The sequence below is a fragment of the Pomacea canaliculata genome, linkage group LG6, assembly GCF_003073045.1.
Source record: "Pomacea canaliculata isolate SZHN2017 linkage group LG6, ASM307304v1, whole genome shotgun sequence".
In the NCBI taxonomy this organism is placed as follows: Eukaryota; Metazoa; Mollusca; class Gastropoda; order Architaenioglossa; family Ampullariidae; genus Pomacea; species Pomacea canaliculata.
This window is the reverse complement of record NC_037595.1, coordinates 28706042-28733750: the sequence shown is the minus strand read 5'-3', so window position 1 is coordinate 28733750 and position 27709 is coordinate 28706042. Positions and strand designations below refer to the sequence as shown.

Below are 27709 nucleotides of genomic sequence, written 5' to 3'. Positions count from 1 at the left end.
ATCTGTGGGTTTTTATTCTGTCATATCCACCTCAATTTCTCCTTTCGTCGTTCTTTCTTTTCTCTCTCTCACTCTCTTGCTTATTTCTTTCTTTTTACATTTTTAGTGTCTTTGCCTCTTATATTTTATTTTATTGATGAGATGCAACGAACAGTGCTTTTACATTTTCTGGATTTGTTTTCCCTTCTTTGCTAGGATTCCATGACATACCTCCATGGTCACAGTTATGTACAATCTCGAAATCTCAGTTTCAAGTCCTCGAAAGACATCGACAATTGATTTAAGACATGTCATTCGCGAGAGGTAATTCAGCGAAGCTTAGTACATCTCTTACAATATTCTGATTCACCGACGGGGGCCGAACCATCTGTTTTTTTCTTTCTATTCTTTCTTTCCTCCCTTAGCTTCTCACCTCCGAGCTATCAGATCCTACGCAGAATGCTTGAACCGTGCCATATGATACGTTGATCATGGACATAAAAATCTGTTATTTACCAATGGAACCTAATTTCTCAGAACACATGTGAAAACCGACCACAATTCAAAAACTTCTATCTACACCAAAATTCGCTGTTATCAAAAACAATTTACATTATCTATAGGTAACATATGAATATGTGGTAACTCACGTTTCAAGGTGATATTACGACCTTAGTTTTTAGCAACCAGTAAGTCGATAACACAAAACTCACTACCAAAGTCGATGTAGGCCATTTCATTTGTATTGTTTCCTGTCCCTCAGCTGAATGTAAGGTCTGGCACTGCTGACTTGCCCCACGCAAAAACGCTAAATGCATCTACACACCTACGCCAAGCTTTCTCCGACGAACAGCCAGGGCAACCACAGCGAGCGGTCTCACCATACAGGGCAGCCATCAAGGTAATAACCAATCATGCGCATGCATCCAGGTGCAGGAATACTGTAGCAAACTGTTCACCTGACGTACCCACAAAAGCAATATAACTTCCTTATCTCTCATCGTCGATGATTGAAAAGTTTTCGTCGTAGAGATCGTGAAGTGTGTGGGGACTGTGACTTTGGGACTAGGAAACATGTCTAGTTAAAGTTTGAAATTGTGATTTCTGCTCGGACCAGGTCTCTAAAATTTTATAACATAACTAGCTCTTGGTAGCTACACCAATTCTCTAGCACTTTCGTGACCATAACACATTAAATCTGTAGTGAAGAATTCAATTCTTAGTTCGCACTCGCTGAGTAGTAATCTACTCTTGAAGCTTGAGTAGACTAGATCACAAATCAGGGCCATTCATATCCATACTTCTTGACATATTCTACGACATAACATTGTGTGAAGATCCTTGTTTCTACTTCTCTCTAGACTTATACCCGGGTCAGCCGACTACACAACAACCTGAACGCCTACCCGGTGCTGTCCGATCGCAAAGCAGAAGCTGCTAAGGGACGAACGTACGGCTCCAAATCCCTGTTACTCCACCAGGGGACGCACTAGTTCAACCTCCGGCAACCTTCTTCCTGTTTGCGTCATGCTGGTTTTTACTTAAGCGCCAGACGCCGGCGATACTTTCGTACATCTCACAGTCACAGAAACAAATTCTTTCTTAGAACGATGCTTAAGCCATGCTTCCACCGTTTCCTGAAGTCTCACCCCGATGCTAAAACCTTGTATGTTAAGTCGGCCTCAAACAGCATGTTGACTGGTTAAGCAGAATGTGCTGGCCCTTGCATTGCAACGTTTTTAATGAATCACTTTAGGGGAAAACACATATTGAGTCAAACACTCATTTCTGACATCATTAAAGATAGCAGCCATTGCAGGAGCTTAAGCTAATTCTAATGAGCAGTTGCCATAGCTATGAGCGCACTTTTGTGACGCGGGAAGAAATGAGGCTTTGAGCTCTTTCCAAAATTTGGGCTGTTCAAAAGACTTGGATCGCCTGAGGTGAATAATTTTATCACACAAATTTAAACTTTAGTCACGTGAGTCACTTGCCAAGCGGAAAGGCTACCGTTGGTATCACAAACAAACAAAGAAAATGAGAGGAGACATCTTAGCAATAACTTTTTTTAAGGATCAGTTAAAGCACTTAAATCATTACTCTAGCTTCACTCTAGACATTATTTATCCCTTTAAAACAAGTTAAAATGTTAACATGAAAAGCAGAAATTGTGTGTGGCATGAGATGAGCAAAAGCTAAAGATTGTTCATTGTTCAAGAAAGGGTAATCCAGAAGGGGAAAAACTCCTAAACCAAGCATTGCTGCTCGACCCCACTTACGTGGATGCACTTCTCTCCCTTAGTCGACTGGAACTTACCAGGGACCGTGTACATGAAGCTGAGCAATACGTAAAAATGGCGTTAACCTCCGACCCCAACAAACCTGAAGCCTACATGTACTACGGCACCATATTTCAGAAATTAGGTGAGTGGCAGTGTTAACGCCAACACGTGACAAACCTGAAGTATGTTTACAATTCTGGCCTGTTAACTACAAGCTCTTCATGTCAGACAGGAAAACCAAATTTCTGAATTTTCCTTTTTTGTTGTTTTTATTTGTTCTATTTTCTTTATTTTTACTTCAGCAGATGATGTAAGATTTACGATACCAATTTAAAGCGCGTTTGAATGTTGTCATCTGATAGAGTACATACTTTGCTTAGGTAGGTCTAGCATTACCTTGAAGTACGAGCTGGAGCGTTCTCCTCTCTTTCCGTCTTCCCCAGCAGCCTGATTCCCCCCATTCACAAGGGTCTTTGAAATCGTATTTCCCTCAAAGAATATGGTGATGACCTTGCTGGTGGTAATCACGGTATCTAAGATGGTGGCAGAGTACAGAGAGAACCCTTCAAGATGTCTGGTTACCTTGCTTCTGACGTTACGTGTGTTTCATGGCACGAGTAAACTCCTATGGATGACCCTGCTGAGCTTTATCACGTGCCTGGCGCTGATGTGACGCGCGGGCCAACACTGAGCGATGACCAGCCGCCATCCCTGCGTGACACAATTCAGCCAGCCACATTCAGAGGCGAACACCATTCTGAAAGGTATTAGCGCGTTCTCTGTTTATTACCTTTTTCTACGATTTAGCGCTTTTTTTTTCTTGTTTCTCATTCGTTGCGGTGTGTTTAGAGTATCATAATTGTTAGTGCATATTAGCATGCGTGAGCGCCCAGCAGCTTGGTTACAGAGGGTTGGACAGGTTGTATCAAATGGCGGGAGAGAAAGAGAGATGTTTACTTAAACCCCGCCCCATCCTTGACAACATGAGGTGTAAGTAGTCAGCCGCAAGTAGGGATTTTCCCTATTTTGATAAGATTTATCCAAAATCTCCAATAAAATAACAGCTGGAAGAGGTAACTGCGCAAAAAGCAACCTGAACGAAGCCGGGTACCCTGACTGGCTCTTTTATATGTATGTCATGACTAAGTTTGGAATATTTTTTTATGTCTTTCACGTCATGTGAAAATTGGGCAAAGTCACATTTTTTCGACAACAATCTGTGTGACTGATTAAAAAGATTATGGTTCTAACACTAGTGACACTAATCCTAAGGGTGGTGGCAGTGAAGCAGGACGTGGAGGCACTAACTCACCTCGGCAACGTGTACCAGCGACTGGGCCGCACGCACGATGCTTGCTCCATCTTCAGCCACCTCGTGCGCAAGCTTCCGGACGACACGCGCCTTCTCCTCAAATACGTAAGCAGCTTTTCCACGATGTTGTCGTTGTTCCCTAACTTTGACTTCCTCTTCGTATATCTGTCGTGTCTTGGTGGATGCAGCTTTCATTTGTTTGCTTAACACGTCTCTGACAGACCATTGCAGCTAGTCTTAATATTAATCATAATATCATTAGAGTTTCATCTCTGTGCGAGCCATTCTATAAGGATGTATGTGTGGTGCACAATTAAGCGCATCATATTTCGTTTGTGTACGTTTAGGTGCAAGTTCTGATGGATGAAGGGGACTTTAAGCAGGCGGATGCGGTGCTGACCCCACTTATTGCACGTGAACCACACGTGCACAACTGTCACGCCCTGTTGGCCATGGCGAAGGTGCAGGAAGGGCTCGGAAACAAGCAGGAGGCAAGGAGTGGGAACTTGTCATTGTTGTGATCTCTTTGGTCATCCTCTGAGACTTACCATTCTCTGTGACTCACCCTCTCTGTTTACTATATGCTCTTGACGTTACACAAAAAGATGAATCATTTTGATTGCCTCAGTCAGTAGAGTATTTGTGTGTGTGTGTCCCATGTTGTATATTTCTAGCGTAGGATACGACAACTAGGTTCACGTAACATGTACGTGTTGTTATCTCCTTCCCATAAGCATTCCAAAACTCAGCGGGTCGTTAAAGATGAGAGTCCTTGGCATAAAATTTATTTGTAAGTAATCGAAGCCTCATTTACTGTGGCAGGCAATCACTTCTTCGGAAGGCCAGCAAGTGGACGAGAGATGATCAGAAGACAGCTGCCACTATCCACTACGAACTGGCCAACGTCTACAAGGACCTCAGACAGTTCCAAGAGGCTTTGCAGGTGTTGCGATCGTTCCTGATGGTGGTGCCTTCTGTTCTCACTTTCACACACATTCACCTTCATCGACATTCACGTTCACACTCTTTCTTGTTTTTGTGCACAGATTGACACAGCAGTCACAGGTCTTCTTATTTACGGGTATTCTTTCCTTGAAATCATCGTATACTTCTACAAGCACTCTTTCGTCCAGTTGTACTGCCAGTACTAGTCTCATCTCTGGTACAAGCGCTCTTGAGAAACAACACGTAATGTTATTATAATATAAATATATTAAATGAATATTAATGAATTACGTTTATGCTGATTTGATTGTATTTGTGAAAAGAGAATTGGCTTAAATCTCCTATGGATTTTTCAGAATTTTAATGCATCGGTAAATGCTGACCCAACATTCACGTCTGCGCATCTGAACCTGGGAGCTGTGTATCACCTGTTGGTACGTATTGCAGTAGGTGATAAACCCGCTCACTACGTCTGATTCTATCACAGTTGTGGCAATGGTCACTCTCTCAGCACTAGGCCTCCTTTCATATTATTGTTTTTGTTGTTTTCTTCGTTATCGTCTCTATCATGAAGCAGTTCTCGTCACATTTCTGATGTAAAAGTGTCACTGTGTGTACACAGGGGGAGTACAAGAAAGCCAGGAAACACTACCAAGTTGTGCTGACGCTGGACCTCATAACCAGCTAGTTGTCGCAAACAGCCTCGTCAAACTTGAGCGAGCGGAGCAGCAGAAACGGGACGGAAACAGATAATGACATTGTCGACAAGTTTAACTTCACTGGTCCAAATTCTCAAAGGGGGAGGTTCTACTGTCCTGGCCCAGTGTCGCAGTATTTGACTGCGTTGGTCCAAAATCTCAGATGGGAAGGCTGGATTTGTTGGTACTTCTCGTAAGCGGGAAGATTTGATTGTGTCCGTACCAGGTCTCAAAATCGTGTAAGGGGAACGTTCGACTGTGTTGGTTCACAGAAGAAATGTTTAACTTGGTTGGCCCAAAGTCTCAGGTGTTCACTGCGTTGGCCATTTAATTTTTCAGATGGAAGATGAACTATTTCCGCATCTGATTTTTGTCTGCGTAGTCGAATTTCAGCGGTGCTGCCAGCTCCCTCCTACAATCTCGTCCGTCACACACTTGTTCTGCTACGGTCCTATGCTCATTGTAATTCATGGTAACTGCTCTTGGTAATACCATGTAAATTCATGCGGTCTCCTGTAGTCGTTGACTAGACTGACTTAGAGAGAGAGAGCTGTTCTCGGTCCTCGGAGATCGTCCTGAAGGTCAGCGCATACGACATCCATAAACAGATGCGTGCAAGCTGATGTTGGTATGATAGACTGATAGTCCCTCTTATTTTCGATATCTGCCTTCTGTGAAGAGGTGTATTCTGGCCTACAATCCTACATGATAGCATGTACTCTCCTCACCTAAACAGTCACAGTTGTTTTCTACACTGTTGTACCCAACCTCCACATCTCAACACAAATGTGTATAGCACGTACGTCAGTATTATGTCTTTGCACTTGTGTGTGTGAGAGAGAGAAAGAAGAGAAGGCGACGAGCCCAGATAAAAGTGTTTCTAAACAATCAATTTTGTTATAATCATTTGGTGGCTCTCAATGATTTTTGGCTAACTTATGGTGTTAGGCACACGATTGCCTATTGTTGATCCACACAACGACAATCGAACTCACCCACAAATATGCAAATTGAAAGTGACTTTACCAGCACAAGGCTTACACTGTGTGTTTTCTTTTGGTTTGTTATTTTTAACGTGGTTAATATACAACGGCGTCCGAAGTAGGCGAAATCCCAATAAAGTGAGTTGTGTAAATATACCTCCATTATTCATCCTAGTCTCATTTCCTGTTATTTCTGTTTGTTATTTTATTCTATCTTTGCCTGCCTACACCTAATTTTTCCTCGATCTCTGCAAACCCAGTTTACTTTCTGTAGACCAGATTTCAGACACCAGTTGTTCACGGTGTCGGTAAGTAGTGCGATCCGAGATTTTTCATACCCATCACAGGCTGCAGACAAAGTCCTGATGTGGTATCAGAGATGCTGCTCTTGACCCTCGGCAGTGCAACTCGTCATCGTGTAGTGTCGTAGATGTTGACGATGATAACGACACGTGCTGAGCCGCGCTGAAGTCGGTCGTACACGCCATCATTGTCGTCGTTGCTGTTGTCGCCAAGCACTACCTTACCGGCGTGGTCGTAGATGGCTGCCTCGGTCGCTGCTCCTCCACCCGACACCTTCCTTGACCTATTTCCCTCTCGACCACTGATAATGTATTGCCCGTTACTTTTCCGTACAGAGTACTCTGGTCAGCGTCTTGGGCCGAGTGTCTGCTGTCGCATTGACAATATCCATAAATCTCTTGTCGATAATGTTCACCTGCTTGTCTTCCCATCCTTGACCTTTCCTTCCGTCTGCAGAGGACGACTGTTCCGGCAAAGGGACTGACTGGAGGTGGGAGTGTCACAGTCCCCGCAATTTTCTTCCTGGTGTTCATAGTGATGAGCTAAATTTGGATTGCTGATTCTGTCCATTTCCACGTGGTACTGACCTTCTGTGCTGGCCAACTTCTTCGACCGCAAAGAACACTCACGTGACTCTTCCACTTTGTCACCGATTTGGCAATATTCGCCCTCCTCGCTGACAAAGTGCTGTGTCGCTCTGCCTTCTTGTCGTCTGCCGGCTGGCCACTGGATGCAGACCTTGCGTGCCCTGCAGACATTTGCGCACCATTTTAGTATGCATTTCTTCTTAAAATAAACTGAGTACCAGTGCTAGCTCATGAACAAATTTCCAGCTGTATAAACGGCTTGGGTAGGCCGGCCCTGCGGCCACAAATGCGGAGGGAGACTAACAGGGTGGGTAAAATGCTGCTTTATACGACTACAGTAACTTTAACAGACGGGGAATTCTACCTTGCGCTTTGTTGTCTCCACACTTTAGCGACTCCCACGACAACCAGAGCTGCCACCAAACAGCTGGCCACCAGCACACCTCCAGCGATGTGCGGAAAGAAGTTTCCTGACTTCTGCGAGGGAAGTGCCTGTGGTCCTGCCAAACGTATTTCGTCAGTGAATAAGACATTTCATTTATGGAATTAGTACCACAACTTGAAAATTTCCCTGTGCTAAATTCCAAGTAAACATTACCAAGAGAAATCGATCATGCAAATAAAAGAGGTCTGAACTATCTGGACACTTTAATGTACAGAGAAGATAGACTAAATAAGACTGATAAGCTATACTTTCCAAACAAAAGTATTGGAAATGAAGACTTTTTTTTCAAAATGGACCAGCAAAAGCAAAAAGCATCGGAAAATTTAAAAACCTGATTGAAATTAACATGCGATGTGATTGATCTCCATCTTGATCACCTAGCATAGGGTTTCATAGTCATCTGCGTCTTGGCCATCGACCTCGTCGTCTACTTTCACCTTGAAGCAAAGATCCTTATTATTCCTACCTCAGCTACATGGTAGCGCGACTGCAAACTATTTTTAAATGAGTGAGTTTGATTCACCTTGAGTTTGAAAAGAGGTCAAGATCTCTGTTACTACAATTTCACGAGAGCGTGCTCACTGATTTGGAAACGGATTCCTTAGCACATGCTGGAAGCTATGGCCCTCGCCACGGCTTTCACGTCGATACTATAATTTAGGGATCTCTAAAAAAAATAATAAAATAAAAATGGAAATTATTTTTGTTTGTGTTTTCTGCCGAAGTGTCACTGTTATATTTGCGGGAGCAGATCATAAATAGGTGCTTCTGACACAGCCAATAGAAAACACGACACTGTGGCGACTTTATGGATAAGTTTAAAGTACCAACCTGACTCTGAGTATTCAGTGATGAGTAAAGGTCTGGGCTGACTAGTGTAGTTGCATTCCACGTGAAGTAAGGACCCTTTTGAGAAACAAAAATTGTTAATTATTTGCGTAAGTAGGCATTGTATGTGCATGTATTGACTTATCAGAGCAATGGTTAATAGATGACGGAAAGTAGCAATGCTGTATTTAGGCAGCTTTTACAACCAGGAATCTATTTTCCCCTTGGTAAACAGCTGTGAATGTTAAGTAAAAAATTTAAGTGCGAGCCGGCAATTGAGAATACTTTTTTAATTTTTGCTCCGAGCATTTATGACTCATTTTTTGCGGAAGATAAACCACTTTAAGTATTATGATATTAGCTATTAATTACCATTCACTTCACTGTACTGCTTTTGGAAATATTAGCGAAATTGAATTGGAAGAGAAGAGCGGGAGGAGTGAAGTTTAGAATTTTGTGTGAAAAAAAAAAAATATATATAGAATTTCTTTTCACCCTCGAGTGCCAGCCACGTTTGTCCAAACATGACGTCATCAGGTCTTGTGATGTTAACCGTGAAAGTATTACTGGGGTGAAACACTGTCACCGGCAGGAGTTTTCGTCCCACCGTCCATTTCCATTTCCAAGTATCAATGACGACCTCTGGCCCCTTCTGTGCCTCGCTGGGGTCAAACAAGTTCATAGTCAGGAGTGTCAGTGAGGAGTTGCTGGATGACGTCACGGCGCATGCGCATGACAGGCCTGTCTCATTGCCATGTTGAGCGTAGTCCACGAGAAGGGAAACGGATGACCCCGACATCCTGACCTCGGAACACGGGTCAGCAGTCACGCTATCTGAAAGGTCAATTACTTATGAAACAGAAGAGGACGTCCTGCTAACGGACTGAATTCTGCTCTTTCATCACATATTCTCCTTCCTAGAACGCCCTTGAGCTAAAAGTGTTTCACTCGATAAGACATTTTATCGTAAATCTTCCCAAAACAAAGCCGCAAAAGTCGCTTGATCTTGTATTCTGCACTTGTTTCTATTTATCACTTACTCCATTAATTATATTTGTTAACAATTTGTTTAAACTTCGGAATATTTAGAATTTTTTTTAAAAGAGCCTTGGAAACAATATGTGCACTACATTATCGCAGTTATAGGTGCTGGGGAGATATAGTTAATGAACTGTGACATTTCCAAGAAAGGGAAAATACAAGCACGCACGCGCGCGCGCACACACACACACAGAGTCGACTACACCATTTGCCCATATATTATTAGTCGACCCATCGCCACAAAGCTATTCGACTACTTACTATTACAAGATGTGATAGATGTGTAAGATCAAGCTTACTGCCAAATGCCCCTTAGATCATCATCAATAGGAATGTCGGGAAGGATGCACTTCACCACCAGCTTCTGTCACCGATCGTCAAGCTGCTTTTACATCTCCGTTTCTAGTCAAACTGTCTACACTAATCGACCTGACCCGCTGCGACTCCCACCCACCCACACCACAACCTCTCCACATCCACTTCCCAACGCTGACTCTCCCTGCACGTGCACTTACCATCCACACAGAAGTATGTCACTCGAACGGCTTAGTAATCCCGACCGTTGACACATCGCACGATCCGCGGGGCACAGAGCATTTCCGATGGAGGGTCACTAGATCAACTGCAGATAAACGCTGCCGACACGTTTTGTTGGAGTAGAAACAGTCGCTAGGGTTTCCATCCTCTGCTCCACTGCAATGACCACGGCAGAGAAACTCGGGGAGTGGGTGTATGTAGTCTGCTGTTCTGATGACCACCCGTGTCGATGTCTTGCACTCCATGTGACTGTCGCCTCCATCTGACCGCACAGACCGCAAGGTGACGACGACACCTGTTTCGACAATATTTCTGAATTTTTTTTTTCTCTCATCTGTATGCTTTTTTCGCTGTTCTTCTAAAATACTTGACGAGATTCTGATGTATAAAGTAAACTGGGTGGAAATGAGAGACAGGGACCGAGGCAGGTACAGTCGAGAAAGAGACATAACAAGAGAAAGAAGAAAACATAAGTAATGAAGGCAAAGATATGTAAAGAGGTCATCTCTTTACTTGTTTCTTTACGAACGATCTTCAACCATGATGACAGTACCTTCGGCTGCTTGGAGCATGATGATCACGAGAATAACATGGCGCGCGTTCGACATCGTGGCTCACCTGCGGCTCTGTCTGGTCGCAGTCTGTCAAAACATTGTATTTTAAAACCCGATAACAAAAATAAATAAATAAATGACAGAGAAACTAATTGCTTTATTGGTTAAGCCTTCAGCTCATATCACAAGAGGTAAATTCTCTAAACATATAGTCCTAAACATTTATTATTTATACACATTGCTAGGAAATTACATGATCTTAAAAATACATTTGTTTTAATAGTCCTGAATAACAATAAAGGTTGACTGGTCTCTATAAAATGTTTTAAGTAAATATTATGATGTAGATCCCCATAACAGATGAAAATCAGGTGACATTTTTTCTTCCCTGCTTCCAAACAAAAGGAAAATATGTCAGATGATAATGTATTAAATATTTGTCTTAGGGTACGCTTTCTGTAAAAGAGGACCTAACCATATCTTTAAGGAAAATATCAAAGATCTGTTTTTGATGCTAGCAATATCACAATCTATCTTTTAAACAGCAAACCTGTCTCCAACATCTTTTATTTTGCTGTTGTGTTTGTATGTATATTACATAATTATTGTTCCAATGTCACGATGCCGTGATTTCTTTCTAGACTCTGTCCTCTTGATACTTTTCATCTTGCTATAGCTGACTCTTTCAACTTGAACAATCCAGTGTGTACTACCACACAACAACGCTTTCTACCAGCTGAGTATAGTTCTGTAAATTTAAGATACACAGGTTCATTCTTCGCACACTTTTTTTTTTTTTCTTTTTTTTTTTTTACCGCTGTTAACCTCTATCTGGCCAAATCGTTTTCTGTGTCTGAATAAGCAAGTTTTACCTCTCCTGCAGCATACATGTTGTATGTATATTATAAATATTTGGAGACAGTATACTTACTACAAAAAGTGCGGTTGAAACCAGTGCGACTGCGGAGAGTTGATGGTTCAAACCGTGAACATCACGAGTAGAATATAACTCCAAGTACCAGCCACAGAATGACTGCTTCAATTGCCAATATTTCTGGCTGGTATAGAAAAAAAAAAAACCACGTGTTTTGGCTGCACTAAAACAAGAGCTACAGGCGGAGCAGAGTGGCTGACGCCGAAATAAACTGTCGACTAGAGTTACAGCAAGAGGAGGGTCCGGTTGAGACGGCGACCCGGTGCCTTGTCACAGTGAGCCTCTCTCTTTCGTAACTTGTTTGCAAACGTATCGTCCCCGCACACAACAGCTGAAAAGTGTTTTTATTATTATTTGTTAAGCTACTTTTTTGCAATGAAGAATGAGGAGAATATCTGAGCGAAATCAAAGAAATAGATTTTGAGTGGATGAGATTGGGTAGGAGAGGACTAGGCGACTCGGAAAGAAGAAGTATCTTGGATTTTTTTTTTTTAAATGCTTCTTTTAAAATCTGGGGCACGAACGAAGCTGGGCGAGTAAGGAAGTCTTCATCGTTATCAGCTGTTATCACTTAATTTATCCACTCCGTGCTGGGGGAGCGTAAACAGGTCTTGAAACAGCGACCCTTTAAACACTGTGCGTTCATATCACAGGGGAAAAATTATTAAATAATGCTAAAATGTGTCGTTAAACGAAACACACTCCAAAGAAGCATACACTTTAATACAGAGATGTATACACGAAGTTTTTCAGCTTACGATCGTGACTTCTTTGGTCTTTTGCCTCTGGCTGGATAACAGTGGTCAGATTTTTGTTGTTGTTGTTGTTGTTGTTGTTGTTGTTGTTGGTTGGTTGGCTGACATTTTTTCATTCGCTGGTTGATCGTTTTGATGTTTATATTTATACACTTCTAGTATCCCCCCGGGACAATCAATTCAGGTGGGCTAAATGTTTCCCTGACACCGTCCGCATCATGGCTGCGCGACACCGCAACATGGCGGCCAACACAGGCACCGTTTATGACGTAAACAACAAAACACGGTCACTTCCGCGATAGGGCCTGGCGGCGGAATTGGCGAGTTTAATCTTAGCAACCACTTTCAGGCACTTGGAAAATACTTTCATCGGGCTGCGTGTCCTCCTGACTGGCTCCTTGTACCGCCAGCAAAACACATTGCTGTAGACAACATGCAACTTTCATCCCGACTACCACAGAGCCACTCGAGCAGACTTTATTAGTCTTTGATGATGATGAGAAGGACCTGCAGAAATAACAGAGGACGTTGATCAAGACTTTATAACACTATGAAAGCCAACCACGAAAAGCTGTCGGAGGGGATCACTATCATTTGAGTGAATGTGAAGGAAATGTCGATCTGAAAGAACACAGAAGACACTCGTGTCGAGACTCTTGAAAATAAAAAGCAAAAAGTTATTTTGCACTTCTGCAGAAATTCTTTATTTCTGCAGCAGTATTATCAGTACCATTTTCATTCTGACCTAGCACATTACCATATCTAGTGAGCTATAACTATTATGGCAGAACAATGTCAATAGCTGATTACTAAATGTTCACTAGTCTGGAGAGTTTTAACTCGCTGATACACTGGCAATGTACTGTGTAATTCTGATGCTAATGTGCTACCAATGAGTGGCCAGAGTGGTATGGTGACTACAGTTGCACAAAGGACCCAGTGTATTAATGAATAGATAAATCTGCTTATTGGAAATAATATAGTTCCGTGGAAAGTTTTAGAATGTTAGTATCATAGATCATTAGTATCATAGTACGGTATTTATTGCATTAAGATAAGAACATTATCCATGACAAATGTCAGCAAAGAATGACCCTTTACAATGTACCACCTATGAGTGAAGTTTGTTGTTGTTGTTGTTGCAGGCTTAATTATTGTTTTCCTGTATTAAACATTTGAAATTGTAGTTTTTTTGTTGCATAGTGCCGTGCATGCTCGAGGTTACAGCACTGTTCCAATCAGCAAAGAAACAGAATCTTGAAAACGTCTTGCAATACAACGAACACATTTGTACAAGGGAGGTAATCAAAAGCATACCCACAGATACACATGCACAAGAATGGCCGAAAAGGCCATCTGCACTCATTTTCACACGCAGCAAGACAAAACGATCTGCTCATCTACTTATCTGCAACAAAGGCAAGGATACTCTTAAAGAGTACATCCCTACCCAACACCATCAAATTATCATAAAATAATACCAGTCCAGATTGCTCACATGATTGTTCTTCAGAACTTTTTGTAATGTTAAAGATTTTCACAAGACCTTCAGAACTACTCTATGTTTGAAGAAAAGTATGTCCATAATATCTCACACAGTTCCAAAGAACTGCATCCTTGTCAGAGGACTGATTTTAACGTACAGACACCATGACGGTAGGATCACTCCCTCGTACAACAAAATTGGGAGGTGGCTGGGAATAGATGTCTGAGTAAAGGTCTTCCAGGGGAAGCTCAGGGTCAACCTTTGCCTTTTCTGCTGCTTCCTCCACCTCTTGGCGAATATCGTTGTCAATTTTCTGTATCACCAATAAGAAACATGCATCAGCCTTTTTGTTTTTAGCAGTCAGTTGCCATTTGTGATCAAAAGACTTCTTCCTATTCATCCCCCCTGGAGCATAGGGCTGAATAAAAAGACTACAAATGATATATAATTTCAGAACATAAGGTGTTGCCTAAACATAAAGCTTGATAAAAAAGATCCTCACGACACTATATTTTCTCAACTACAGTTGAGAGTTGTGATGATTTAATAACGCTTATAAATACCTTCAGATCATCCTCAGTAACCAGTGCCGATGAAATAATGCGGCTCTTAAACAGACCAATTGGATCACGATTCTGGCGCACCTCCTGAACCTCTTCACGTGTTCGGTAACTGGAAATGCATGTAAAATATAACACCCTCTTGTTTACCACCTTTTTAATATTGTCATGAACAGAAAGAGATCAAATCCATGCTAACACACAAACATATTCACATCATCAAGGATAAACCCAAAGTGAGAGATAGAGGGTATGTGAATTAGGTAACCAAAGTTCCAAAACATTCTGGACTATAAAAAAAAGACTGTTATCCTACCTTGTCCCTGGGTCACTCATGCTGTGACCATGGTAACGATATGTTGCAGCTTCTAAAAGAATGGGTCCATTCTTTAAGACAAACTGCTTCGAAAACTCTGTAGCTGACTTCACAGCCAGAACATCCATTGCATCAATCTGTCAGCATAAAAACATTTTTTTTCATTACACTTGTAACATACTTCACAGACTGTTTACAAAAAAAAAAAAAACCCACAGAGCATTATATGTACAGGATGTTTTGCAACTGATTGTTGGAGTGCTGTACATACTCCTGCAATATATCTTACATGCATAATGATGTATAGGGATTGTAAGTGCATGCATACATACATATGTACCTTGTGCACATACATTTACACTCACCCATATGCCTGGAATACTGTCTCCTCTTGTGTAGTAGTCAGTGTTTGCAGAAGATCGTGCTGCTGAGGTGCCCATGCCGTACCCATTATTTTCGCAAACAAATATGCAAGGCAAATCCCACAGCTTGGCCATGTTGTAGGCTTCAAACAGCTGCCCTTGATTGGCAGCTCCATCACCATACAGTGCCAGGCAAACATTCTTCTTTCCCTGGTACTTCATGGCAAGTGCCACTCCAGCTCCTAATGGCACCTGAAATGCAGAAAACATGCCTTGCACTTTCCATGTACTCCATTATTTGAACTTGAACTTCAAATCTAAGATAAAGGTCTGAACAGCACTTTGACTCAGGGATGTTCCTCAGGTTTGGTATTCCAGAAGAATCAGTTTTGATACCAACAGTGACTGACAAATTACAACTGTAAGTCTACAACTTCTTTTTTAACAGCACCATTGAGAGGACAATTAATTATATACAAGACTTCATCCAAGTACAGCTAGAACTATGCAGTAAGCTATAGGAAAACTGCTGTATGTAAATAATCCCATAAAATAAAAATGTTGAGGACATTACCTGGGCACCCACTATGCCATTTCCTCCGTAGAAGTTTTTGCAGTACATGTGCATGGATCCTCCCTTACCTTTCGCACACCCTGATCTTCTTCCTGAATAACAAATAGGACAATCCAAATCAGCAAACAAAAAGTCTGAAGGGAGCTTTGCTTCATTCAGTGTGAGGGTTACAGTTTAAAACAACCAGTGTTTGGTATTCCTCAAGTGTTTTGCCATCTTTGAAACGTAAAAAGATTCTTGGCTTCTCCAAAAAACAGTTAGCACAGCAGTCCTCATCTCCTTCTCTGATCTCTTTCTCTCACCAGTCAGAGAGCTGGAGTTATAACATGATGTATAATCTTAGTAAACAAAAGGACTGACAAATGTGAAACAACCCTCACCCACCCCCACACACAAAAGAAAATCAACTTACTTTTCAAACTTTAACTGTCTACTACATGCTACAAGATGCAAATATCACAATCCTACATAGGCCTAAGTGGAGGGCCTTGTTTGCTGCTGCATCTATGCATGTGTTCCTCAACAACCAACACCGAGACTGTCATAACTGTTACCACTCAAGGGATTAACAAATGAATGACTGTTGCAAAGTCACATACATGCTACTCCCACATACAAACACCTACCATAGGCACACATATTATGATCATGATTGAAATACATAGTTTCTTAAAGCAATTTCTATTTTGCTTTTTAATTTGCTTGACTTTTCTTGCATGTACCACACAGCAGTGAACTTTGCACTTTTAAAGATCACCAGTTTGCAGCACTGTTCTTGGATAAGACAAACAGGCAAAAACAGTAAAAATCCAGTAAAAATTCTACTTAGTGAAAGCTGAAGAAGTAACATAAAGGTTAATTTTCTACCCACCAGTGAGTTCTGCTAGGACGCCCAACACAGGAACACCCCTCATGTAGCTCCACCCATGGGCACGGTAAGCAGTGATCACCCCATCTTCCTTGGTAATAGCATGTTCCATACCCACTGCCACTGCCTCCTGTGGTTCAAAACCCAATCATTCTACCAGGGTTAAAAACATAAAGTAATGTATTCCACCTGTTGTACTAGGATGGCTTTGGATTTGCTTTAACACTCTGAAGTAGCTTAGCTTGCAGTCTTTTGCTGATCACAAGAAATTATAACAAACTATATTTATTAAGTAAATCATAGGTCTATCACCTGTCCAGAGTATAGATGGCAGAATCCTCTAATGATTTTGGACTTATACAGATTGGCTGCTGTTGTCTCCATGCGTCGGATGACCTGCATATCTTTGTAATACTGTAGAGCCTCCTCCCTGGTGATCTTCACTGTTGTTGGAGGACCATTTTCCAGCCTGTGCAGCTTAAATGGCTGTCATTAAAAAAAAAAATCATTTTCCAGTTATTCCTTATATCTGAATTTAATAATAATACCAAAACAAAAATTGGGAAACGAAGAGTAGAAAAAAATTTAAATTACATAATAAAAACTAAAATAGATTTCGGTACCACTGACCTTAGTCTCAAAAGTCGCTTCTGTTGCATAGTTGCATCCCTGCTGAATTCCGAGAATCCACTGAATCGAGAATAGTGTAAATAGTAAACATAAGAGTAACTAGAGTACCTACACCAAGCACAAAATTAGCAAGAACAAATTATGCTGTCAGAATATTCTACAGTTCAGATCAAAATTAAATAAAATATATAAAAATTATAGGTCTGCTACAATGAAACACTCGCACAACTAAGGAAGGATTGTAATATTATATTACAAACTGCGTAAACTTCAACATCACCAACAGATTTTTTAAAAGCCACTTCAAAACAAAATAGGTCTAAAAGAATTACCGAACGCGAAGATCGTGCCGTGCTGCTTCTGACTAAAGTCAGCATTCTACGTGAGCTTTCGAAAAGGTAAACTGCAGAAAATATTTCTCTGGCAATCGCGCCACAACGACCTTGTCCGAGCCGGGACCTAAGCGCAGACAACTCTGTGCACTTCCGTCACGCTCTGCTGCACCAAGGACACACTTCACTTCTGTCTGGACTGCGTGCTGGCGATCAGATCATGCATGTAAACATGCAGGCTGGTGGTTGGAACTTACAATTGCAAAGGAGTCATAATATTACGGTTTATAGCATGTGGAAGTTAAAAAGACGTCAAGTAACTAGTCCTTGCGCTAGCATGTCGGACACCTTGAGTGTGCTTGAGCAGACGGCATGGACATGCGCATCACTCAGTAGTGAGAGACGCCAAGTGCAGCTGGTTCGAAACCCGTAATTCCTCCCATGCTGAGCCACTCAATCATGCACTGCTGTTGTAACATCCAAATTAATTTTATAACTTAGTTGGGGAATTATTTGACTTAGGGCAGATTACAATAAATCCATAGAGGCCAGTTTTTAACGAACAGAGAGAAAATGGAGAATTTTGTTTTTTAAAAGGCGAGTGAAGGTTAGTGCATTGCAGGTTAAATGGGCTCTTAGTATGTTAATCTATGAATGGGTACAGGCTGGGGAAGGATAAATGCAGCAAGTGACAGCCTCACATAATGCTTGCATTGTTCTCAGTGCCATCTAAATCTTCACTTCCCAGCTGAAATAGCAATGTAATTAGCACTTTTTTAGAGCGCTATTTCCAGACTGAGACTCAAGGAATACATTGCATACCAAAAGATAACTCTCCTGATAACAGGCAGGTAATACAAACATAAGAGTTGTGAGGAAGTTCATGTGCACTGCTAGTTGATAAAAATGAGAACATGTAATATTGTAGATAAAATAATTATAGATTATAATACTTTTTGAGTGTTTCTTTTCCCATTCACTTACTGTAAATATTTCAGACACATAATTCTGTGAATACCAAACATTTCCATACTCTCTGATGCTGTAAGCTTTGCTTTTGATTTTTTTATTTATGGCAATAGTTACTTTCTTTGGTTAGTTCTAAGCTGGGAGTCTTCATTGTAAAGTTTCAAATGTACTGGCATACACACACAATAAAAAAGTGTACTCTTCATGTCCATCTTAATCCTCGTCCTAGCCAGAATGCATACACTTGAACTTCCATATGTCTAAAACTTGGTATGTCATTATGAGTTAAGAGATCCAGGCATAGCATGTATGCACAGGTGTGTGGAGTGTGCTTCTATGTTGTTCACAGCAGAATAGAATCAGTAATTACACATGCAATATAAACCTGTATATTAAAGCTGTTCTTTTCTTTTCTGTTGCTCAATGTATCTGGCATGCTGAAACTACTATAGCAGTAGTTCAACAATCCCTCAAATCACTAAACTACTTCAAAAACTACTTTAACCACAAGGATTACACAAGTGACACAAAACAATTTTTAGCGACAAAGATTTACTGGAAGAGTATAATATTACACAACTGCATTATAATATTTAAAATGCTCAGCTAATAATTCGCTGTAAACTAAGCAAACTGAGTGAGACCCATTTGTTGTTGATGTTGTTGTGATTCTTATGTTCTACATGTTAATTACTTTCTTGCATCTTAGAAAAAAGGTATAAAAGCTGTTGGAAATTATACCACTGTCCTACGGAGATTTTATATTTTGTGAAATGCACTGACCCATAAGGTTGTAATTAATAGCATGCATAAAAGAACATTATGTCAGCCCCACCCCACATGCATGTAGCTGCCCGCAAACTCTCAACACACACAATAGTACATTTTACACAATAAAAACATGGTTGCAAGCACCAAAGGCAGGTAAACTAATTTTTAAATTCTTAAAATCAAATTATCCTATTATAAAACCAATCAAGATTATCAACATTTTTTGTTTTTCAAAACTAAAAGCCTCTATCACATAAGAATTAGGAAACATTTTTCAATAAAATCCAAACACTATTTCTAGGAATAAACTGCCTCTTTTTTTAAGAACTGGTTTAACGTGTAGCTGCTTTGATGGTAGGGTCACACCCTCGCACACGGAAATCAGGAGGTGGCTGGTGGTAGATATTTGTGTATACTTCTTCTACTGGAAGCTCAGGATCAATTTTTGACCTCTCTGCTGCTACCTTTACCTCTTGACGAATCTCGTTGTCAATATTCTGGAACATGCACCACAAAGGTACTTATGTCAGAGAATCACTAAGCATTTTTTTAAGACACTGGACAATATTAAAGGGCAGGTCAGAATGGTAAATATACATGTAGGAGCCTAAATGCACACACCTGTAGATCATCCACAGTAGCCAGTTCAGCTGAAAGGATACGTTTTTTCATGTCACGAATTGGCTCTCGTGTCCATTCATATGCAATTTCATCTAACTTCAGAACCTCTTCACGACTTCTGAAACTGTATAAAAACTTAATGTTTGAATGAAAGTATTTGTCTAGAGAAGCATCTTAGCACTTTAGTGGAATGTGCAGTTTTGTAACCATCATAATTTAAGGTGATAATTTTTTACTATTTGAAAAATTGGTTTTGCTTGTCATGATACACCGCAAGATACATCATTGGTTTAGTTATTGTATTACCATAAGGATTATTTATTAGAAGTTTTAGTGCCAGAAAATAATACAACAAAAAAATCCAGATAAAAAAATAAATATATACTATAAATAATAAAATAATTATAAATAATATATAATTATAAATAATAATGTAGAGGGCCGGTAGTCCGGCGCTTGTTAGGTTTTGGGGGAAGTGCTGATGTATGCGAAAAAAGTGCTGATGCTGACGCATGCAAGAAAAGTGCTGATGCATGCGATCGCAAAGTTTACCCCGTCCCAGAGTTAGTATATAAGGGCAGAGCTGAGACGAAACAAAAAGAAGAGACGTCGGCTGATCAGAGAGAGCGCAGACATGTGACAGTAGGCGACAGCCTGACTTAGCGCCTCTGGCGATGTGGAGCAGCCGTGGCCTTTGTACAAGCACGTGTAATAAAGGTTCACACACCCGCTGACAAGTTCCTGCCTTTTGGTTGAGTGTTGGACTGTTGTGGTCACTGTTCGACCCCCTTACCACTTAGTAACAATAAAAAAGCAGATAAAAAATCCAAAGTATCCTACATATCACCCCTTAGGTAGATTTGGTAACGAGGATATGTGCTTGCTTCCAAAAGGATTGGACCATTTTTGAGGACAAATGCCTTGGCAAATTCTGTTGCAGACTTCACAGCCAGAACATCCACTCCATCAACCTGTCAACATGCGTGACATATGCAAATATGCTCATTATAATATATTTTTCCTTTGTTAAACAAAGTGTTTTTAAAACTGAACTGTTGATGAATTCTTGATGCACTCATTAACTGTTTGGGTGCTCTATGTTTTGATTTTCTGAACGCTGATCAATACATTCTTATGCTACTTATAAATGAAACTGCACAAGCAGTCCTCATATTTCCAGCCATCCACTAATATAAATGTGAGGTACACACCCATATTCCTGGAATATAGTCTCCTCTTTTGTAGAAGTCTGTGTTGGCAGAAGCTCTCTCTGCCAAGGTGCCCATGCCATAGAGATTGTTTTCACAGACAAATATACATGGTAAGTCCAACAACTTGGCCATGTTGAAGGCTTCAAATATCTGACCCTGGTTGGCAGCTCCATCACCATACACTGTCACGCAGACATTGCTTTTTTTGCTGTACTTCATGGCGAAGGCTATCCCTGCTCCCAGTGGAACCTGGAATGGTAAGACATTTTGTATTTTCCATCTATATTCAAACACAAATATTAAATAATGCAGGGAAATGTTTACATTGTGAAGAAAGACAAAAGCCAAAGGAATGTAGATTAATTAGGCATATAAATCATGATTTTGACTTTTTTAAAATATCTTGACTTTTGAAGGTAAGGAAATTTCTTGAGGATGAAAGAAATGCATTCGTCCAGATTTGGGGAAATTGGATCTTGCAGCAAGCTTTATCCAGTCAGTAGAAAAAAAATGCAGTAACTGAGGTTCCATTGCCTCTATGAGTCAATAAAAGCACTTTGTATCACAATGTAGTTTATGTTTTGTTAATATACACTACAACTGTTACAACAAATAAGGTCTGGTATCACTTTTTAAACTTCCAGTGGCAGGAATGGTTTAATTCTCTGGTGATCTGTCTTCGAACATACATGCAATATTGAATTCCTCCCAATGCTTACAGGAAAGCAAGTCAATGCAGTAGCATATATGACTGTATTTGTACCCTTGCTTTAGTCTTTCTACCGTTGTGTATATAGGATGTCAATGAAATAATGAAGAAGGATGAAAAAAATGCATGTGATGTGTACAGATTAAGAAGTTAAAGCAGTTTTACAATTTTATCAGAAATCATGAATGACATTTACAAAAGATGGGTGGTATGGAAATTACCTGGGCACCAACAATGCCATTCCCTCCATAGAAATTTGTGCAGTACATGTGCATGGAGCCTCCCTTACCTTTCGCACACCCTGATGCTCTACCTGTAAAACACAATCTGTAGGGGTCAGTGTCAAGCTATGTGTACTGTTGGGTTTTACTAACATGTATCTGTATCTTCAGTTTGTTGGTACATATAGATGTGCTTTAATACTGAAAATTTCTTAAAATATGCTAAAGGTGAAAACAAAACAAAAGATAGTTTGCCATATACTTACCTGCGAGCTCTGCCATAATGCCCAGAACTGAGACACCCCGCATGTAGGTCCACCCATGGGCACGGTGAGAGGTGATCACTGCATCTTCTTTTGTGATAGCATGTTCCACACCCACTGCCACTGCCTCCTGTGGTTTAAAACCCAGTCATGCAATTATGGTTTCAAAACATGAAATGATGTGTTCCATTTCTAAAGGGGTATAGCTTTTGTTTTACCATTTTGTAGGGAGTGGTAGGGTGTGAGTTTCAGAATTACACAGAGCTATATGTGTGTATAAATGTTGAACAACACTTTTAACCTTCATTTTGCTAGCCCAAAATAATATTTAAGTTTAGAAATTTTATGTGAAGATGGTAACCTTGAGCACTACACATGCTTAGCACTGCATCGTGGGTCAAATGAGGTTAAGTTGAGAAGTACATAGTACACTAATCCTGTGAAACATTTCAAGGCACCAAGTAGCTGTTGGACTTTTTCTTGCAGATTGAGGGGGAGATAAATCCACTGAAGGATAGTTAATGAGGTGGTATGTGTCGCGTGTCGGCGATTTTTCTGCTGTCCGTGTTGTGCTTTCCGTACTGTGATGGCCTGTCGCTGGGTGTGTACGTACGGATGGGGAGAATCAAGGGACGGTTTACCGGGTCCTTGTGTAACCCTATCCGTCTCGCGAGCCCAAGAGCCCTGACTCGCGGCGTCACAGGTATCTTTTTCTTTCGGGATGGGACAGCAACCCCCCCCCCCCTTTCTCTTTGTCTGTTTCTTTGCTTTTCGCGCGCGTTGGGGTCCTTGGCGCGTTTTTCTGTCTTTTCTGGAGAGTCTTCATCCAGCAACGGACGGCGCCGGACGTGGGGGACGGTGGAGGACCGTGGCCCTAGCGGCCGGCGCTGGTCTCTCACCATCACAAGCCGATTTGGGTTAGTAGTCTATTTTTTTTTTTTGAGTTCTACACGTTTCTAGTCTATAGGGGTTGGAGTGCGAATGAGTTGACCTTTTTATGTTAATAACCATGTTCACGATTTTTGGAGTGTAAGACTTGTGTCCTGTTAGGATGGCTTTGTGTTGGCCGGGTCGCGGCGCATGTGGCGCGCACCCGGTTTTTACTAAATGGATTTGTGTTTTAGGACCGGCGTTTAATGGTCACATGTATGTACACTTGTGCTAGTGCTAGAAGATGTTATTAGACACTGAGCAGTGTTTAGGGTGCCGCCTGTTGACTGAATGAATTGTTTTTCTCTACAGGCTTTTTTTTTTTTGTATATTTTCTACGTGTTTCTTCATATTCTTCATGTTGGATTCGCTCTTCGTCCATGTCGTCGTTTCTGCACGTTGCCTTTCGTGCTAATGTCCGCCATTGTGTCGACCCTGCGCCTTCATCGCCTCGTCGGCGCGTGAGCAGGACCCTGCTGCGCGAGTGTGCGGCCTGGCCATCGAGGGAGTACCTAGGGTGGAGGCCGGCGAGCAGGGACTCACGTGACCAAGGTCTACCCGGACGGGAGAACCGAGGGGGGGACAGCTGGTCCAGAGGGAGAGAGGGGGGGTCACCGCTGTAGCGGCACGCGGGCCAGAGAGGATGGGCTGCCGCCAGCGAACACCTTGAGCGGACATTCGACTTGCCACCCAGCAGTGCGTGCGGGTGGTTTGTCTTCCCTTGTTGTTTTTTTTTTTTTTCTTCTTTGCCTACTGTAACATGCCTGTGCACAGGGCAACTCTTGTATTGTGAATTATGTTTGATGCTTGCCTCCTATTAGTGTTATTTTATGTTTAGTTAATAAACCTGTCTGTTTTGTAGATTTTTGTCTTTGTCATCGTTGTTGTGTGGTCTGCGCTCAGCTTATGGTTCGAATGGAATGTCAGCAAGCCGTCTCCGGCCGAGCGAAGGGGGTTGCGCGTTCGTCTCCGGCTGTGCGAGCGGACTTCGGGCGTGCATCTTCCGGCGGCCAGGGGGTGGTGACGCGACAGTATGATTATTTGAGTTCAATCTGCTTCAAAAGTGTGTGGATGAAAGGGAGATGGGAATCTGAGTTACCCTGAGATATGCTCAAGGTTAACCCAGTCTAAACATTATAGCCATTCTACATGACAGTTGAAGTCTTCATCAAATGCCAACAATACAATAATGCTAATATTTATGGAAACTAAGCCAGCAACCTGTCGAAAGTACAGGTGGCAGAATCCACGGATGACTCTTTCCATGCACATTTCATGTGCTTTGGTTTCCATTTGTTGGATGACCAGCATATCTCTGTAGTATTGTAGAGCCTCCTCCTTAGTAATTTTCACAGATGTGGATGGACCGTTCTCCAACTTGTGTAGCTTAAATGGCTGTCGTCATAAAAAAATAACAATACAAACTCATCAGTTTCACAATGTCTAGGCTTACAACTACAAGAATCGCTTGTTCAGATGTCTTTGCTTGAAAGTAGGATTAGCTACCTAAGCTCAACACAGTGCTACACTTGCTTTCAAGACTAAATTCACTATTTCAGAAGTAAGCAGACTTAAAATAAGAAAAAGGTAAGCCTGTGCAGTGGATCATATTCCCAAAACAAGTTTGAAGGCAATGAGAGTATATGACATTTTATTACACACTGAACAGTTCTCCTGGCTACGCTTACCCTTGTCTCAAAAGTTGCTTCTGTTGCATAGCTGCATCCTCGGAGAAGTCCAAGAGTCCACTGCACACAGAACAAATAGACTTGACTCTACAAAGTTAAGGGTTCCATAGGAAAGTGGCTGTGAAATATAATTGATTCACTTTGTTTTGAAAAAAAGAATCAGCTTTTTCATCACCTTTTACCTTTTCTAATAAATCAAGTGCACATCAGCTTGCTGCACCATGGAGTGTGGAAAGGGATCAGTGATAGGCCCAGGCATTTTTGTTTATGCTCACACAACCAGCATATGGATCGCCGTTGTCAGCGGGTGTCTCTGTTTACTTTCATCCTGTGTCGCTGTTAATCATGTTCCAGCGTATCTAACCGACTGCCAGTGTGTCTGTAAGTGAAGGCCATTGTATAAAACTGTAAATAAAGTTTTTTGAAACTCTCTTTGGCTACAAAGACTCATGCAGCTTCTCTAAGGACCCACGAACTATATTGACGACATGGGACCTTTTGCACATCATCGCCAATCAACGTTTCCCTCCTTTCATTCCTAACAGTAAGTTAGCACCATGGTCCAGCTTGCAACACGAATTTTTGAAACAAACACAAAACAAAAAGTATAGGGATAGGCATGAGTTTGCAGACAGGAGACCAATTTGTACCTGATCGTTGTTTGTATTTTCATTTTCTTTTCTTACTATATGAGTATTTTCTTACTATATGAATCCAAGATCTTTGTGAATCAGGCATACATGCAAGCTATAGTTGAAGATTTTTTCAAGAAGAAATTATATCTATTTAAAGTCTGATCAAAAATACGTCTTCCATTAATTTGCATTGCATATGATGCAATATGATATAGTTTTAACATATCATGAAGACATTTCAATAAATGATGAAGTTCACAACACTATAAAGATAGATAGATAAGATAGATAAGATTACTTTATTGTCCAGAAAAGGAGATTTGTCTTCCAGCATGCAAGCAGTCAGTAAAAATCAAAGACATCAACAATAACATCAGCAATGGCAGAAGTGAGCACACACACACCCACACACACACACGCCCGCATCAAAGGACAATACATCAGTGGACAATACATCAGTTCCATGACTGAAGAATTTGCATAGGAGAAGCTTAATGAATTAATGTACACTAAATTAATGATAAGCTAGTTTTAAGAAAATGCATTTAATCAAAGTGATTTTTTGCATGCCACGGTTTGTTGATATTTTCAGGTTACTATCAAATCCATCATGGAGGGCTTTTGTGGCAAAGAATTTTAAAAAGGATTGGTCCTGGAAATCAGCTAAGAGGCAATCGAAGATTGTATTATTTAAACACCAGCAAATGCTAGTATTCGTTGTATTTATTGTTGGCGGAATAGGGTGTCAATAATTAAGTGTAAAAAGCAGCTTCTTTGTAAATGCAGCATCCACAGTGTGTAATAAATTTTCCTAGTTGTATGAATGAAATAGAAGATAATACTAAAGATAACTACAAAAATTAAGTGATTTTTTTTCATCTCTGTGGCTGTATAAAATTTCATTAACTTCATTGACATCTGTTGACCATGAGCATGCATAAAGTGTGTCCGTATTTACTTATGTAAGGTATGTGATCTGTTATAGAGGTGAGCGTGTCTGTTAAATGTGAATATGAGTGCATGGTGCTATACCGAAGTCTGTGGTTATACATCTAAGTTTATTAGAGAAACACGGCAGCTCAACCGTGTCGACTCATCCGACTTTGTCAGCGGGTATGAATGTGCCCTACTTGTTGCGAAATCTCACATCATTTGTATCCCGGACCTCACATTATGAGTAGACATGCAAATCTTTCAGTTTGTAGCAGCACGTATATAATAATACAATTCGTTGGAAAGCGATAGTTAGACAAGAAAAATATCTACAAATATAAACAAAACACCAGTTTCCTGAAACTACTAAAGAACTATGACATTATAAGGAGAGTAAATATATAAAATGCAGAATTTTTTTTTTTGTTTCAGTCGACTCTTACCGAGCGTGAAGGTGGTCCCACGACGTTTGATAAAGTCAACATTCTGCAAAAGACCAACAGTCAGATTTTTTTTTTCCTTCTTTCTCCGTCGATCTTACTGTCCTCGTTTCGTGATACGACTGCAGGGTCCGGGGTGCAGTGTTCACATCGAGACCTTAATCGGCTTAATGGATCCGGGAAACAACGTGGAACACTTGGTGCACCGCTGTCACGCTTGGTTGAAACGCTGACATGATGACATGATGGCAAATAAATCATGGGTGGTAGGTGGGAGTGAGGGGGAGGGGCAGAACAATTCGACCGTGAACCAAAGTGATAAGAATCATTTGAGCACGGCCTACACAAAACTCGTTCACTGTCTAGGGACAACTCGACCGTCGATGTCAGAAGTTTTAGAAGCCGTTGTCAAAGCCATGAGAGAGAGATGGCCAAAGACGAGAAGTTGCAAATCTGTCCGAGTAAACAGCCCTTTTCAAGAGTGTTGTACCGAACGAAAGGGCAATTAATTTAATTAATTTCGTAATTAGGTGTGCGAAGGGTGTATCGTTTAAACCTCTTATATATAATTCCTTTTGAAATTCGTTCCTTGCTGTCAACATAACTGAGGCACAAACAGCACACACATATTCAGTAGATTGATGAAATTCACAGTTCACATAATTTCTTACAGAGGAGAAGACTTCTAGTTCCAAAATCTGCCCAAATCGAGCCAGACACGAAAACATGGGGGGCATAAGTATTTGATAATAAAATTGTTTCACACACACACACGGCATACACCAGAAAGGATCAAATTAAATGAGGACAAAAGAAAAATGAAAGTCAAGATCTCAAGAGGGAAATTAAGTACAAATTTTCTTTTTCTTATGTTTATTTTAAACATGGTACTTACATTATTCTTGAACATGTCTTCGTCCTCATCATTTTAATCAATGAAGCGATGATATATCTGGTTTGGGGAAAGGGCTAAGATGTTTTTAAGATTTCAACATTGTGTCACACTA

The 27709-nt window shown here is 40.9% G+C and overlaps 3 protein-coding genes and 1 long non-coding RNA gene across 5 annotated transcripts; 1 reads left to right on the top strand and 3 right to left on the bottom strand.

Moving 5' to 3' along the window:
* Window positions 1-4392: 4392 nt before the first annotated feature.
* LOC112566365 lies at window positions 4393-5544 on the top strand. The gene is made up of 3 exons (XR_003099571.1): window positions 4393-4516; window positions 4875-4952; window positions 5141-5544. It is a non-coding gene; the product is annotated as an uncharacterized LOC112566365 (long non-coding RNA).
* Window positions 5545-6913: 1369 nt separating this feature from the next.
* LOC112565902 lies at window positions 6914-11691 on the bottom strand. Its single transcript, XM_025241776.1, has 7 exons — window positions 11426-11691; window positions 10494-10581; window positions 9919-10235; window positions 8858-9196; window positions 8366-8440; window positions 7454-7589; window positions 6914-7250 (listed from the first exon to the last, which is right to left on the bottom strand). The coding sequence occupies exons 4-7, from the start codon at window positions 9159-9161 to the stop codon at window positions 6914-6916; spliced, it is 852 nt and encodes a 283-aa protein (XP_025097561.1). The 5' UTR covers window positions 9162-9196; window positions 9919-10235; window positions 10494-10581; window positions 11426-11691.
* Window positions 11692-12646: 955 nt separating this feature from the next.
* Window positions 12647-17470, bottom strand: LOC112565899 (pyruvate dehydrogenase E1 component subunit alpha, mitochondrial-like). Its single transcript, XM_025241774.1, has 9 exons — window positions 17312-17470; window positions 16980-17039; window positions 16662-16835; window positions 16353-16479; window positions 15482-15573; window positions 14911-15159; window positions 14546-14682; window positions 14233-14341; window positions 12647-13982 (listed from the first exon to the last, which is right to left on the bottom strand). The coding sequence occupies exons 1-9, from the start codon at window positions 17354-17356 to the stop codon at window positions 13818-13820; spliced, it is 1158 nt and encodes a 385-aa protein (XP_025097559.1). The 5' UTR covers window positions 17357-17470; the 3' UTR covers window positions 12647-13817.
* A 1352-nt stretch (window positions 17471-18822) lies between these two features.
* Window positions 18823-27407, bottom strand: LOC112565898 (pyruvate dehydrogenase E1 component subunit alpha, mitochondrial-like). Of its 2 annotated transcripts, none has more exons than XM_025241773.1 (9): window positions 24877-27407; window positions 24695-24754; window positions 24228-24406; window positions 22080-22206; window positions 21814-21905; window positions 20884-21132; window positions 20513-20643; window positions 19673-19796; window positions 18823-19548 (listed from the first exon to the last, which is right to left on the bottom strand). In XM_025241773.1, exons 3-9 carry the CDS (start codon window positions 24315-24317, stop codon window positions 19384-19386), a joined length of 978 nt encoding a protein of 325 aa, XP_025097558.1. In that variant the 5' UTR covers window positions 24318-24406; window positions 24695-24754; window positions 24877-27407; the 3' UTR covers window positions 18823-19383. The 2 variants fall into 2 exon arrangements, with proteins under 2 accessions (XP_025097558.1, XP_025097557.1); XM_025241772.1 differs by having other exon boundaries at window positions 24228-24401; window positions 26706-27407.
* Between the last annotated feature and the right edge of the window lie 302 nt (window positions 27408-27709).

Bases quoted from the DNA above. Each gene is read 5' to 3' on its own strand.
- LOC112565899 (XM_025241774.1), bottom strand. From the start codon at position 17,356: ATGCTGACTTTAGTCAGAAGCAGCACGGCACGATCTTCGCGTTCG. The intron at 16,480-16,661 runs GTGATAGACCTA...TTTGAACCACAG, and splicing joins GCCATCTATACTCTGGACAG to GAGGCAGTGGCAGTGGGTAT. The intron at 15,160-15,481 runs GTAATGTCCTCA...TCTGCATTTCAG, and splicing joins ATGGCATAGTGGGTGCCCAG to GTGCCATTAGGAGCTGGAGT.
- LOC112565902 (XM_025241776.1), bottom strand. From the start codon at position 9,161: ATGTCGGGGTCATCCGTTTCCCTTCTCGTGGACTACGCTCAACATGGC. The intron at 8,441-8,857 runs GTGAAAAGAAAT...GTTTCTCAAAAG, and splicing joins AACGTGGCTGGCACTCGAGG to GGTCCTTACTTCACGTGGAA. The intron at 7,590-8,365 runs GTTGGTACTTTA...TACGTTTGGCAG, and splicing joins CACTGAATACTCAGAGTCAG to GACCACAGGCACTTCCCTCG.
- LOC112565898 (XM_025241772.1), bottom strand. From the start codon at position 26,747: ATGTTGACTTTATCAAACGTCGTGGGACCACCTTCACGCTCG. The intron at 24,755-26,705 runs GTAAGAGTCGAC...TTCTGTGTGCAG, and splicing joins TGGGACCACCTTCACGCTCG to TGGACTCTTGGACTTCTCCG. The intron at 19,549-19,672 runs GTGTGTGCATTT...TGCATGTTCCAG, and splicing joins CTACTGTGGATGATCTACAG to AATATTGACAACGAGATTCG.